The 16089-nt window shown below is 41.0% G+C and overlaps 1 protein-coding gene across 10 annotated transcripts in view; it reads right to left on the minus strand.

The window, feature by feature from the left end:
• RBMS1 (RNA binding motif single stranded interacting protein 1) overlaps positions 1-16089 on the minus strand; it is a 216270-nt gene that overhangs the window by 5763 nt on the left and 194418 nt on the right. For 7 of the 10 annotated variants that reach the window (XM_032355716.1, XM_032355715.1, XM_032355724.1 and 4 more), the window contains exons 7-11: positions 6058-6173; positions 4914-4963; positions 4694-4787; positions 2082-2129; positions 1145-1195 (exon numbers count right to left, since the gene is read on the minus strand). In XM_032355716.1, the coding sequence (XP_032211607.1) occupies positions 1145-1195; positions 2082-2129; positions 4694-4787; positions 4914-4963; positions 6058-6173 (359 nt within the window). The remainder of the gene's footprint in view (positions 1-1144; positions 1196-2081; positions 2130-4693; positions 4788-4913; positions 4964-6057; positions 6174-16089) is intronic. The other 3 variants (XM_032355718.1, XM_032355721.1, XM_032355722.1) reach the window with 3 other exon arrangements.

Here is a 16089-nt window from a genome sequence, read left to right on the forward strand (position 1 = left end):
AGCCCAGAATATGCTGAAGGAATTTCCTGCTTCTTTTTGTCATTCATCTGTAGGAGCTACTGTCCAACACTGTGCCTATAGAGACAGATAATGTGCACGTGTTTACACAGACACACACATCCGTCATCCGAGAGCTTGTCTCCTGTGTTATCAACTAAATGTGTTTTATCTGCCGCTTCAAAGTCATCTCAGCAACTTCCTGTTCAGAGCTTGTCCCTGGAGTAGTTTCAGACATATGGTCTTATACTGCATGGTATCCTCCTTGGAGGTGTCCTGAGAGAAACTCCTGTCTCAACTTCAGGCCAACAGTGGTGTGCTTCCCCCCTAAGCAACTGACCTGTTTTTCTCTTAGAAGCACCGAGAACTATTTTGCTTACTAGAATTCCCATTTTGCCTTAGTTATTAGAAAGCTTAGGGCCAAATCTGTGGCCTTCTCATGCCAATCATATAGGTCATTGTGTTGGGCACTGCTAGCTTTTTTTGTGACTTTGTTCTCCGCCTTTATTTTTCACCTTTCAAAATGCATACTTTAACAATCTAGATTTTATGTATCTCTAAAAAACACATTAAATACACTATCTATTAATATGAAGTGTAACTCAATTAAAAAATATAATATGTACATATAAGTACAAAAAATGCTCAAGTCACTAAAGAAATCACAGTTACCAAAGAAAGTGTTACTGATTTAGTATTTATAATTTCCACAGAGGTTAAGTAAACTGATAAAAATCTCTAGCTTCCTTTTGAACACTTCATATTTGCATTAAACACAATACAATTAAAATATGTCAGCTCTTTCATACCAACTACTGTTAAAAATACAGCAATTTAAAAACTTTAAAACTTCAAAAAATTGAATGGCCGTTTACAAAACCAGTATGAAGAAGAAAATGGCACCCTGCTTCAAATAGGAGAAATTTTCAGTTCTGACAACTGCACATTTGATTTAATGTCAACTACCAATATGTTTTATGACAAGGGTGGGAGGAAGTTTTATAACAAACTTATACATTCTTATATTCCATGCTTAAAATTTCCCAAAGCCTACACCATCTTTGGCAAAAGGAAGCCAGAAAACTGGCTTCCAAATGTATACACAGCTTAGCTGCAAACCACAAAGCCATTAAGTTCAAAAACTTACGGGGTGCTGTAGGATATAGGGTTGAGGTTGCATCCAAGAAGGACTTTGCACCTGGAAAAGGGAGGATTTTGAAAAAAACATTGATTTCCACTGGAACATGCTACCTTTCTCTAGAGCTCTTTTAATCATGTTAAAATCTACAGAAGGAAAATAAGGAAGCAATACTATCAACGATTAAAAAGATTAAGGCAGTTAGAATACTTGGCAAGCTGGTCACTCTGAATAAGGATGAAACGATTATTTAAAACCAAGTTCCACTTGCCCATTCAAGAAGTATGTACTGAGTACCAGGCATCAAAGAGAAAAGGGCAAGTAAGACATGGGCCCCACCCTCAAGAAATTTACTAATGGAGATAAACAAGCTAACAACGCAAATAGTGGAGTATGATAATCAAGGTATGAACTAGGCACTTTAGGAATACAGATAAATGAGAATTAATTCCAGCACATCTTATCACAAACTAATCCTTAAAGTATGTGCTTATTTAGAAAGAATAGCAAAATTCAATCCCTCTTTGATACCAGGATATTAGGTTTCAGAAATCTTGTCTGGTGGTCAACAACTTCTAGAGTGTGGAAAATACAAATCTGAAAATCAGATTTAGAAAATGAAAAACGTTCGAAATTAGGTACTGAGATGTACAGTCAAAACGGCACCTGCACAGAAGACCCTCCACATCAAGGAGTAAGATGTGAGAGTCAGGTTCCATGGCAGGAAAGCAAGCCTGTGCAGCCCACCACTCAAGAGAAAAAGTATCAGTCCATTTCTTGATGCCCAGAGCTCTCCCAAGACGACATAATTTTTAAAAAATTAGAATCCGTCTCTAACTCTTTAACCACAAAACCCTCCTGTAGCTTATCCCCTATGGTTAACTTCAGAGGTTCTATAGAAAGGATATGGGGAAAAGTCATGGGGGAAGAATGTATTGTGATTTACCTTGATAGCAGAGCCCCGATACTTGTTTTCTCTGGTTTCCTTTGCCACCTAAGGCAGACCAAAGTTAAGTGCTTCTGCCTTGTTAACATTTCAGTTATCTGGACTGCAGCCTTTCCCCGTTGGGGCACTGGTGGTTTCTTGCAGATGCCAATTTCTCAGATCCCACTGTATAAGCATATGGTGCTTTAGTGGAGAAAGGCCCACTCCAATGCGAGTGCAAGGCCTTCACTGAATAAATCATAGGGAGGAGAGCAGCTCCCTGGAGACCCCAACTGGGGCCAGATGCTCTCATTTTTGTATGCTTTCAGTGGTCTTAATAATCTAATAGCTTATATAGCATTTTGGGGTTAGGGAGCTAGAACACCTAATCCAATTTTCTTTCTTATGCAGCAAATCAGCTGCTCTCAATTTCTATTCCTCAATTTTCCCTAAGTGTAAAATGGGAATAATAATCCTGTTCTTTGAGTTCTTTACCACTGGTTCTCTACCCAACTTTGGGTTGTGGAGCCCTTTGAAAACCTGATGACAGAAAAAGAACTTACTGCCAGCCCCCCGCCCCCACCACAACAGCTAACTGCGTATACATGAGTAACATTCTGCAAACGATGTAAGAGAATCTCAGACTACTTAAAGCTCATCTGCTGACCCTGCTGTGGCCCTGGACTCAGGGGGTTAAGAACCTCAGTCACGGTGAGGGTCAGGCAAATGGAATGGAATTCCACATGGATCTTATCAGGGACACACAAAATGCCAGGAGAAGAAATCAGGACTTTGAAATGAAATGTTGTTCTCAGTTAGGTGTATCAACTCTACTATGAATACTGGCCTCCGAATTTTTCTTATGCTATGAAAGAATTCTATGGCCCAAATGCTCACTGACAGTAAAGAGGGGGAAAAGAGGTGGTGGGGAGAGGCACTGACAGCTCTAAGAGCCACAGTGGCACACATCTGAATTAGTCTGCACAACTGTCTGCCTAAGAATGAGCTCACTACGTGTCCCTCTTTCCAGTGATCTACATAAATGGCAGAGGTTTCCAAGGTCAGAGAGTTAAACAAGACTACCTTTCCCTGGGGAATTGTTAGTTAGGGAAAGCGCACCAGCACAGAGCTCATGGAGTCTTATATAGTCAGGGAAGACAGAGAAATTTTAAGTCCAAAACAATGAAAGAGGCATTAAATGAGTGAATACTGTGGCTGGCTGACTGAAGTACCAGCCCAAGTAATACTTAGTAAAGCCCAGAGAGACAGAAGAAAAGACCATGAGGGACAACTCGGGGGGAGACAGAGAAAAGACCCCAAAAGCGAGGGAGCTGGGAAGGCTCCTGTACAGCTTCAGTTTTCACGCATTTAACCACGAAGCTACGTTATGACTTCGTATTTGAAGCTACTTTTAAGTTTTCGGACAGAACCACCTCCATGGTATTGCTTGTGTTGACCAATTCCTCATTTTAAAAAGGATAATGAGTATCCTCTCACCAGCCCGCTAGTCCTGCATCGATACTGATGATGACCATGATCACAGCTAACATTTACTGACCACTATTGCTAAGCCGGGGGCTGTGCTGAGCTCTTTACATAAACAGTCTCAGTTAGTTTTTATAACAAGCCTTTGAGAAAGATACTATTATTATCCCCATTTTAAAGATGAGGAAACTGAGGCTTACAGAAGTCACATAACACAGTTATTAGATATTGTAGTCCCCTAACCCCAGAAATCAGGGCTACAACATCTAATTCAAATGTTTTAAAAACAAGAATATATAAGAGTTTATTTTCGTAACACAAGATCTCAACAGTCAACCAAAGAGAACACTATTCCCACATGTCTGTGACTGAACTCTGTTGTCATGCTTCTGTGTGGGCCAAGGTAGCAGCCCTGTTACAGGTACTCAGACACAGGAGGAGAGATGCGTCTGTGCACACATTGCATACCACTGTGTTCGTTGTATGCGCACAAACTGTACACCACTGGGTTCGTGGAGAATAGGAGCTAAATCTTAGTAAAACCAAATCCATCTTATAACAAGGTACTTAAGGAGATCTTGGTTCTAAGCTGGAAATTTATTTGAACATAAAAAGCCTCCTCAAAATAACTTGTTTAAACAGGGAGTTACCCCCCGCCACCACACTTTCTGCCTCAAATCTCACTGCATTGCTCATTTAATGTTACCTGAGAGAGACATGTCTTTATTTATTAGCATCTTCACTTGCTCTTTTCTTAGTTCCTGCTGATGACAAACGATGGCAACAGTGCACACTCTTCTGTACTTTACCTAACGTCACTTCTTTTTAAGTTTCAGCTTCTGGGACATATGATGTCCAAGAGCAGAGCCCGCTGTGGAGGAAGCATTCTGGGTTCACCCCAGTTCTAGAAGGCTATGACTTCAAGGACTGACAACCAATAACCATTTTCCCTTGTTTTATATTGTCCTATATATAAAAGCAAGGCACTCTGTCAAATAAAAAGCAGCTTTTTCTAAAGTAGGCATCGAAGCTGCATAATGTTTGACTTAGGTTTCCTTATAAATGTTCAAAATGTTGAGACACATAAAAACACAGTGGCGATTCACGGCCGACAAGTTGTCATACTCTTGAATCCTAAAGGTACAAACCTGGTAGGCAGATACAGGAGATGCAATATAGGGTGTAAGAGAAGTTTGAGTGATCATTCGGTTTGTAGCAATACTGTATGGTGAAGGATAAAATCTAGAACAAACACAAAAGCCTTTATTAAGTCATCCTTTAAAAAGAATAATTCCTGGGACAAATGTCTGGTATTTTCCACCTTCACATTTTCCCTCAAGCCACCATGCATTTATCTTAATGACATACCCGTTCTGTAGAGCAGCTGTGGTTGGGTCATAAGTAAGTGTCATTCCAGCCTATGGGAAAGCAAAAGAAACAGAATCACTTACCCACAAGGGCACGGTTTAAAAATTCCATTTCTTAGAGTCATGGCAACACAAAAAATAGAGATAGTTCAGTAGCATTTGATAAAATCTGACGTTTCCTTTAGACAAACATACCCTCAATATAAGAATTAAGCTCTTTGTCTGCACTGATCCATTCAGTAGTCATTAGCTGTGTGCAGCTATTTAAAATTAAAGGAAAAATGGAGTCCCCCCAGCTCACTGGCTATATCCCAAGTGGTCAAAGAACCACATGTGGTTCGTGGTTATCACCGGAGAGCGCAGACTCTAGAACATTTCCACTGGATGGCACTTCCCATCCAGTGGAAATGTTGAACCAATAAGAATTTTACTTAAGGGTGCCTGGGTGGCTCAGTGGGTTAAGCCGCTGCCTTCGGCTCAGGTCATGATCTCAGGGTCTTGGGATCGAGTCCCATATCGGGCTCTCTGCTCGGCAGGGAGTCTGCTTCCTCCTCTCTCTCTCTCTGCCTGCCTCTCTGCCTACTTGTGATCTCTCTCTGTCAAATAAATAAATAAAATCTTTAAAAAAAAAAAAAAAAGAATTTTACTTAAAAAAAATTCATTAAAAATAAATACAGAGAAATGGCCATCCAATATTTTTAAGCTATTTTTTTTTAAAGAACCTTATTCAAAAGAATTAGACAAAAAAAAAAAAAAAACAGCAAAAATAAAACTCAACAGCAAATACGTTATTTGTTTTAATAACATTTTAGGATAATTTCCGAGTAATTATAAATGTAAACCTTTAAGAAATCATGACATTAGGAAAATACAAAACAGCTGTACATTTCTTACAGCTATTCAAAATGCTCTTTCACTTTACATGCAGCTAACTGATAAACCTCACTCTACCCACCACCTATCTGCCCGTCTGGAAGGTCATCCCTTTCTTAGCACCGTATCTGTTGGGAAGAGTTTTAAAGTGATAACATCTGGACTCTAAAGTCCTATTTCAGAAGTCTGGCAGCCAGGACGCAGCTGGGGTAACTATTCACGTAGGCTTTCATCATCATACACCCGCACAGAAGTCTCAAGAAGGGACTTACAAGTCTCACCTCTCCTTCTCGATGCCACGGTCTTCCATTAGGGATGTATTTGTTTGGGTTCTGCCTCTTCTTCTGTCCTCCGTCCGCAAACTTACACAACAAAGGTTCTGTAGGAGCTGAATAAATGGGGACAAATAATAAAAAACCAGAATTATATGTCTATGTAGGACAAAATGTAATGCACTCTTTTTCAACAGGAGCAGTGTCCGTGCTGTAAGGGAATGGATAGAACACATCAAAGCCAAAGTTTTCTCTTTCTTATCTACTGTTTTTTTCCTAAAGTTTTTTCCTTCTTATCTACTGGTGAAGAAGACGGTGCAGAAAATGTATTAGTTACTATTTTCAAACAGGAGTGTAATGAACACATTTGAAGAGCTATTTGGAGGAATCAAAAGAATCCCTCGATTCATTTTTGTACTTCCTTTTTTAAAAACGATTTTATTTATTTATGTATTTGAGAGAGCGTGCATGAGTATGAGCAGAGCAGCGGCGTGAGGCAGAGGAGGAAGCGGACTTCCTGCTGAACAGGCAACTCGAGCCCTGGACCCTGGGGTCACAACCCCAGCGGGAGGCAGATGCCCAACCAACTGAATCACCTAGACCCTCGCCTCTGTACTTCTTTATGTGCAGACACACTTGTTTTCACTTCCTCTGATTCATCTCCAAATGTTAAGTAAGATTTTGTTACCCTTCCCTCCTCCAACTTTAAAATGCTCCCTTAGCCTCCCATCATCATTCTTCAAAGAGGTCTTCACTTACCCAGGACAAAACAATTTCCCCTTTACACTGCTCACACCGTATTTCAAAAAATTTTTTTTAAAATTTTTATTTGTATTTTTATTCAGAGCCACGAGAACTTGGAGTGCGGTGATTTGTTTGGAGTCTGTCTCCCCTCTCGTGTGTAAGCTCCATGGGGGCAGTGACATTTGCTTTGTCTGTCACTTGTGTCCCCAGTGCATGTTGTAGGTGCTCGTTGATCTAGGCTGAATGAATGAATACCAACAGGTCTCATTTCCTTATCTGTGGGGTACAGCCTTGAAGACAGCTGTTGTAAGAAAGGCAAAACACCTGCCCGCGCTATTTAAAGTTTTTTTCTGTGCCTTTAATCATTCCTCTTGAGGCCACTTTACTATATATCCACGTTATAAAATGATCTGAAGAACAACTCAAGAAACTCACATGGAAAAGCAAAAGATGGAGAGACTCTCACATAGGGATACACACTCATTAGTTAAGAAGAAAAAAAGGTGGGGAGTGGGGAGGAGGGGAGAGGGATGGTATGGTAGTTCACCCCGGACTTATCATTTTCTTTGTTTTCCATAATGGAAATAGCAGTATATTCCTGAAGGTGGTGCGTATTTCTGTAGGTTTCCAGTTAATGTAATAAAGGCAATCACACCTTCCTGTCTGGTTCTCACATTCTGTCCTTTGTCTTCTGCTGGAACTGTGATTACTACTTTCAAGCTATTTCAAAGTTAAATAACCAGGAAGAGAAAAATATTACTTGTGGAAAATTTACTCCTTTCTCCTTTGCCTCTTATTATCCTAATTCATCTCTTATTTTATATCACTGTTACCCACCCACTAATGACAGGGTGGAAGCAATAGTGCCTCTCAACACTTCTCTGCCAAAAAACAAAACACAACAGAAAACCCAACTGTAATTCCTTCTCGGCGAGCCGTCTAGGCTGTTGCTTGGCACACCTTCCTCCTCTCCCTGCTGTGAACCAGGCCAGAGGGATGGGCTGGAATGTGAGCTCACTTCCGAAAGGCAGCTGTACTACTGGAACCGGGAGGTGAGAGCAGAAATGTCAGGCGTCTGGGTGAGAATACCAGGGAGCCTTGGCCCCTACCTCTGTTTACCTTCTGACTCCCACCACTTCCAGCTCCCAGGCCTTCCTGAACAGGGAACTTCCATTTAAGGCAAATGGGTGGAAGGAAGATACACTGGGGCCGAGTTCTAGCCTGAAGATGAATTACTCTCTTTTCAGAGTAATTCAGAGTAATACCTTTATCCGAGTAAAAATGTACCAACTTTTGGAAATCCCTGCATCCACCAACAATGCCCAAGGTAAAGGAAGTGGATGCAATGAAGCAAGAGGGCTTTCTCAGGGGAGGAGTCAAGATGGCGGAGAAGTAGCAGGCTGAGACTACTTCAGCTAGCCGGACATCAGCTAGATAGCTTATCTAAAGATTGCAAACACCTGAAAATCCATCGGCAGACCAAAGAGAAGAAAAGCAATTCTGGAAACAGAAAAAAACCACTTTCTGAAAGGTAGGACCGGCGGAGACGTGAATCCAAAGCGACGGGAAGATAGACCCCGGGTGGAGGGGCCGGCTCCCGGCAATCGGTGGAGCACCGGCGCACAAAATCAGGACTTTTAAAAGTCTGTTCCGCTGAGGGACATCGCTCCAGAGGCTAAACCGGGGCGAAGCCCACGCGGGGTCAGCATGGCCTCAGGTCCCGCAGGGTCACAGAAGGATCGGGGGTGTCTGAGTGTCGCAGAGCTTGCGGGTATTGGAACTGGAAAGCCGGCTACAGAGACAGAGCCGACAGTAAGCTCACAGCTCGGTGTTACCTTGAACCGGTCGCAGGCTCAGTGAGCTCGGAGCGCGGCCGGAGGTCAGGCAGACGGGAGTAACTGGGCGCTGTTCTCTGAGGGCGCACTGAGGAGTGGGGCCCTGGGCTCTCGGCTCCTCCGGGCCAGAGACCAGGAGGCCGCCATTTGTATTCCCGTTCTCCGGAACTCTACGGAAAGCGCTCAGGGAACAAAAGCTCCTGAAAGCAAACCCGAGCGGATTACTCACCCCGGCCCCTGATAAGGGCGGTGCAATTCCGTCTGGGGCAAAGACACTTGAGAATCACTACACCAGGCCCCTCCCCCAGAAGATCAACAAGAAATCCAGCCGAGACCAAGTTCACCTACCAAGGAGTGCGGTTTCAATACCAAGGAGTGCAGCAGAATTCCAGAGGAGAAGAAAGCAAAGCACGGAACTCATGGCTTTTTCCCTGTGATTTTTTTTTTAGTCTTGCAGTTAATTTAATTTTTTTCTTTTTCATTTTTTGTTTTTTTTCTCGCCTTCTGGTAAAATTTTTTTTTTAACTTTTACCTTTTTCTTTTTTAACGTTTTTTAATTAGTTTATCTAATATATATATATTTTCTTTTTTATATTTTTCTTACTGGTTTTCTTTTTTTTAAAATTCTTTTCTTTTTTTTTTTTTTGAACCTCTTTTTATCCCCTTTCTCCCCCCTCACGATTTGGGATCTCTTCTAATTTGGTTAAAGCATATTTTCCTAGGGTTGTTGCCACCCTTTTAGTATTTTACTTGCTCCTTCATATACTCTTATCTGGACAAAATGACGAGAAGGAAAAATTCAACACAAAAAAAAAGAACAAGAGGCAGTACCGAAGGCTAGGGACCTAATCAATACAGACATTGGTAATATGTCAGATCTAGAGTTCAGAATGACAATTCTCAAGGTTCTAGCCGGGCTCGAAAAAGGCATGGACGATATTAGAGAAACCCTCTCGAGAGATATAAAAGCCCTTTCTGGAGAAATAAAAGAACTAAAATCTAACCAAGTTGAAATCAAAAAAGCTATTAATGAGGTGCAATCAAAAATGGAGGCTCTCACTGCTAGGATAAATGAGGCAGAAGAAAGAATTAGTGATATAGAAGACCAAATGACAGAGAATAAAGAAGCTGAGCAAAGGAGGGACAAACAGCTACTGGACCACGAGGGGAGAATTCGAGAGATAAGTGACATCATAAGACGAAACAACATTAGAATAATTGGGATTCCAGAAGAAGAAGAAAGAGAGAGGGGAGCAGAAGGTATACTGGAGAGAATTATTGGGGAGAATTTCCCCAATATGGCAAAGGGAACGAGCATCAAAATTCAGGAGGTTCAGAGAACGCCCCTCAAAATCAATAAGAATAGGCCCACACCCCGTCACCTAATAGTAAAATTTACAAGTCTCAGTGACAAAGAGAAAATCCTGAAAGCAGCCCGGGAAAAGAAGTCTGTAACATACAATGGTAAAAATATTAGATTGGCAGCTGACTTATCCACAGAGACCTGGCAGGCCAGAAAGAGCTGGCATGATACTTTCAGAGCACTAAACAAGAAAAACATGCAGCCAAGAATACTATATCCAGCTAGGCTATCATTGAAAATAGAAGGAGAGATTAAAAGCTTCCAGGACAAACAAAAACTGAAAGAATTTGCAAACACCAAACCAGCTCTACAGGAAATATTGAAAGGGGTCCTCTAAGCAAAGAGAGAGCCTTCAAGTGGTAGATCAGAAAGGAACAGAGACCATATACAGTAACAGTCACCTTACAGGCAATACAATGGCACTAAATTCATATCTCTCAATAGTTACCCTGAATGTTAATGGGCTAAATGCCCCTGTCAAAAGACACAGGGTATCAGAATGGATAAAAAAACAAAACCCATCTATATGTTGCCTCCAAGAAACTCATTTTAAGCCCGAAGACACCTCCAGATTTAAAGTGAGGGGGTGGAAAAGAATTTACCATGCTAATGGACATCAGAAGAAAGCAGGAGTGGCAATCCTTATATCAGATCAATTAGATTTTAAGCCAAAGACTATAATAAGAGATGAGGAAGGACACTATATCATACTCAAAGGGTCTGTCCAACAAGAAGATTTAACAATTTTAAATATCTATGCCCCCAACGTGGGATCAGCCAACTATATAAACCAATTAATAACAAAATCAAAGAAACACATAAACAATAATACAATAATAGTAGGGGACTTTAACACTCCCCTCACTGAAATGGACAGATCATCCAAGCAAAAGATCAGCAAGGAAATAAAGGCCTTAAACGACACACTGGACCAGATGGACATCACAGATATATTCAGAACATTTCATCCCAAAGCAACAGAATACACATTCTTCTCTAGTGCACATGGAACATTCTCCAGAATACATCACATCCTTGGTCCTAAATCAGGACTCAACCGGTATTAAAAGACTGGGATCATTCCCTGCATATTTTCAGACCACAATGCTGTAAAGCTAGAACTCAACCACAAAAGGAAGTTTGGAAAGAACCCAAATACATGGAGACTAAACAGCATCCTTCTAAAGAATGAATGGGTCAACCGGGAAATTAAAGAAGAATTGAAAAAAATCATGGAAACAAATGATAATGAAAATACAACGGTTCAAAATCTGTGGGACACAACAAAGGCAGTCCTGAGAGGAAAATATATAGCAGTACAAGCCTTTCTCAAGAAACAAGAAAGGTCTCAGGTACACAACCTAACCCTACACCTAAAGGAGCTGGAGAAAGAACAAGAAAGAAACCCTAAGCCCAGCAGGAGAAGAGAAATCATAAAGATCAGAGCAGAAGTCAATGAAATAGAAACCAAAAAAACAATAGAACAAATCAACGAAACTAGGAGCTGGCTCTTTGAAAGAATTAATAAAATTGATAAACCCCTGGCCCGACTTATCAAAAAGAAAAGAGAAAGGACCCAAATAAATAAAATCATGAATGAAAGAGGAGAGATCACAACTAACACCAAAGGGATACAAACTATTATAAGAACATACTATGAGCAACTCTACGCCAATAAATTTGACAATCTGGAAGAAATGGATGCATTCCTAGAAACATATAAACTACCACAACTGAACCAGGAAGAAATAGAAAGCCTGAACAGACCCATAACCAGTAAGGAGATTGAAAACAGTCATTAAAAATCTCCAAACAAACAAAAGCCCAGGGCCAGACGGCTTCCCAGGGGAATTCTACCAAACATTTAAAGAAGAACTAATTCCTATTCTCCTGAAACTGTTCCAAAAAATAGAAATGGAAGGAAAACTTCCAAACTCATTTTATGAGGCCAGCATCACCTTGATCCCAAAACCAGACAAGGATCCAATCAAAAAAGAGAGCTATAGACCAATATCCTTGATGAACACAGATGCGAAAATACTCAACAAAATACTAGCCAATAGGATTCAACAGTACATTAAAAGGATTATTCACCACGACCAAGTGGGATTTATTCCAGGGCTGCAAGGTTGGTTCAACATCCGCAAATCAGTCAATGTGATACAACACATCAATAAAAGAAAGAACAAGAACCATATGATACTCTCAATAGACGCTGAAAAAGCATTTGACAAAGTACAGCATCCCTTCCTGATCAAAACTCTTCAAAGTGTAGGGACAGAGGGCACATACCTCAATATCATCAAAGCCATCTATGAAAAACCTACCGCAAATATCATTCTCAATGGAGAAAAACTGAAAGCTTTTCCGCTAAGGTCAGGAACACGGCAGGGATGTCCATTATCACCACTGCTATTCAACATAGTACTAGAGGTCCTAGCCTCAGCAATCAGACAACAAAAGGAAATTAAACGCATCCAAATCGGCAAAGAAGAAGTCAAATTATCACTCTTCGCAGATGATATGATACTATATGTGGAAAACCCAAAAGACTCCACTCCAAAACTGCTAGAACTTGTATAGGAATTCAGTAAAGTGTCAGGATATAAAATCAATGCACAGAAATCAGTTGCATTTCTCTACACCAACAGCAAGACAGAAGAAAGAGAAATTAAGGAGTCAATCCCATTTACAATTGCACCCAAAACTATAAGATACCTAGGAATAAACCTAACCAAAGAGGCACAGAATCTATACTCAGAAAACTATAAAGTACTCATGAAAGAAATTGAGGAAGACACAAAGAAATGGAAAAATGTTCCATGCTCCTGGATTGGAAGAATAAATATTGTGAAAATGTCTATGCTACCTAAAGCAATCTACACATTTAATGCAATTCCTATCAAAGTACCATCCATCTTTTTCAAAGAAATGGAACAAATAATGCTAAAATTTATATGGAACCAGAAAAGACCTCGAATAGCCAAAGGGATATTGAAAAAGAAAGCCAACGTTGGTGGCATCACAATCCCGGACGTCAAGCTCTATTACAAAGCTGTCATCATCAAGACAGCATGGTACTGGCACAAAAACAGACACATAGATCAATGGAACAGAATAGAGAGCCCAGAAATAGACCCTCAACTCTACGGTCAACTAATCTTCGACAAAGCAGGAAAGAATGTCCAATGGAAAAAAGACAGCCTCTTCAATAAATGGTGCTGGGAAAATTGGACAACCACGTGCAGAAAAATGAAATTGGACCATTTCCTTACACCACACACAAAAATAGACTCAAAATGGATGAAGAACCTCAATGTGCGAAAGGAATCCATCAAAATCCTTGAGGAGAACACAGGCAGCAACCTCTTCGACCTCAGCCGCAGCAACATCTTTCTAGGAACAACGCCAAAGGCAAGGGAAGCAAGGGCAAAAATGAACTATTGGGATTTCATCAAGATCAAAAGCTTTTGCACAGCAAAGGAAACAGTTAACAAAATCAAAAGACAACTGACAGAATGGGAGAAGATATTTGCAAACGACATATCAGATAAAGGACTAGTGTCCAGAATCTATAAACTCAACACCCAAAGAACAAATAATCCAATCAAGAAATGGGCAGAGGACAGGAACAGACATTTCTGCAAAGAAGACATCCAGATGGCCAACAGACACATGAAAAAGTGCTCCATATCACTCGGCATCAGGGAAATACAAATCAAAACCACAATGAGATATCACCTCACACCAGTCAGAATGGCTAAAATAAACAAGTCAGGAAATGACAGATGCTGGCGAGGATGCGGAGAAAGGGGAACCCTCCTACACTGTTGGTGGGAATGCAAGCTGGTGCAGCCACTCTGGAAAACAGCATGGAGGTTCCTCAAAATGTTGAAAATAGAACTGCCCTATGACCCAGCAATTGCACTATTGGGTATTTACCCTAAAGATACAAACGTAGTGATCCAAAGGGGCATGTGCACCCGAATGTTTATAGCAGCAATGTCCACAATAGCCAAACTATGGAGAGAACCTAGATGTCCATCAACAGATGAATGGATCAAGAAGATGTGGTATATATACACAATGGAATACTATGCAGCCATCAAAAGAAATGAAATCTTGCTATTTGCGACGATGTGGATGGAACTAGAGGGTATCATGCTTAGCGAAATAAGTCAATTGGAGAAAGACAACTATCATATGATCTCCCTGATATGAGGTAGTGGTGATGCAACATGGGGGCTTAGTGGGTAGGAGAAGAATAAATGAAACAAGATGGGATTGGGAGGGAGACAAACCATAAGTGACTCTTAATCTCACAAAACAAACTGAGGGTTGCTGGGGGGAGGGGGTTTGGGAGAAGGGGGTGGGATTATGGACATTGGGGAGGGTATGTGCTTTGGTGAGTGCTGTGAAGTGTGTAAACCTGGTGATTCACAGACCTGTACCCCTGGGGATAAAAATATATGTTTATAAAAAATAAAAAATTAAAAAAAAAAAGAGGGCTTTCTCATCAGTGAATGATGCTTTTAATTCTATGTCGGGGCCATGTGGGAACAGGTGGAAATGAGGGCCAGGAGAGCACAGCTTTCAGGTAGAAGGGAGGGGTAACGGGCAGAGTGTTACAAGTGTTCTTCTGCCAGGCTTGAGGATGTCCCACCTTGACAGCTAAGGACAAACAGAGAACTCAGAGAGAAAGCAAGAGCTCACTCTTCATGGATCTATAGCAGCTTAGGGTAGTGAATCTTTTCTCCCGTGACTCATCTTAAAATTTTTAGCCCCCACAATCTTGGAGGGCAAGAGAATATAGTGAATTCTGCAGCGTTAGCATTTCACAGGACTTCACTTTGAGGAGACAGCTTTATCTAGAGGCATTGTGAAGATCCGCTTGTGGACGGGAATTAAACATTTTTCAAAGAGTCTCCTTGACAAGTGAGTGATGCAAATGCAAACCACTTTCCTCCCTTAGCATCATTTCTTCCAGAGAAAGAAGGCAACCAGGTTGGACAAATTCTGTGAGTTCACTACAGGCTGAAGTGCCACATTCGCTCAAAGGCCAAGTGTCCCCATCTGTGGTAAGGAGCTGCCACAACATTGTCATTTTTCTCGACCATGCTCTGTCCAAAAAAAAAAAAGCCATCTCATGAAACCATAAAGCCTGCTAAAAACATGCAATGATGAGGTAAACAGTGAGGAGGCAAATCAAGTGAGTGATGACACGTTTGCAGACACATCACTCAAATGCAACAAATGGAGCAGGATGTAGGTGAATCAATCAAGAACCGATTATATTTACTACGTGATTTTGTGCTATCATTAAGATAGTTTTCTCCCTCTAAGAGCAAAAAGGTACTGAGTTAAAACAGCAGGATATTGCAGGTATCTCGTAGCTTAGGAAAGCAAATTTCTCTTTTTAAAGAATTACTGCCAGGGGAACCTGGGTGATGCAGTAGGTTGGGTGTCTGACTCTTGGTTTCAGCTCAGGTCATCATCTCAGGGTCACGGGGTCGAGCCCCACATCGGGATCCATGCTCAGCAGGAAGTCTGCTTGTGATTTTCTCTCCCTCTCCCTTTGCCCCACCCACTGGTACATTTTTCTCTTTCTAAAATAAATCTCAAAAAATGAAAAAAAAAAAGGACTATAACCAATTGAAATTAGAGTTTTTTTTTTTTTTTAATTTTGTTTTATTTATTTGTCAGAGAGAAAGAGACAGAGTATGTGCACAAGCAGAGGGAGAGCAGCAGGCAGGAGAAGCAGGCTCCCAGCTGAGAAAGGAGCCCAACACAGACTCAATCCCAGGACTCTGGAATCATGACCTGAGCCAAGGCAGACATTTAACTGACTGAGCCACCCAGGTGTCCTGAAATGAGAGATTTTTTACATAGTTGTTGGCTCCTTGTTTTAGGGAAATGGTAGTGTCCCAGTATTCCATGCAAGGCAAAATAAAAGTCAAATAGCTTCTTCCCTCTGTTAAAATTCTCTTTGGTCTACTTAGCAGCTGAAGCTTTTATTGAGTGCCTACTATGTGCAAGGTATAGTGTTAAGAACTAGGGTTATAGTTGCGGATAAAATATGGTCTTATTTCG

The sequence above is a fragment of the Mustela erminea genome, chromosome 8 (assembly GCF_009829155.1).
Source record: "Mustela erminea isolate mMusErm1 chromosome 8, mMusErm1.Pri, whole genome shotgun sequence".
Taxonomy (NCBI): domain Eukaryota; kingdom Metazoa; phylum Chordata; class Mammalia; order Carnivora; family Mustelidae; genus Mustela; species Mustela erminea.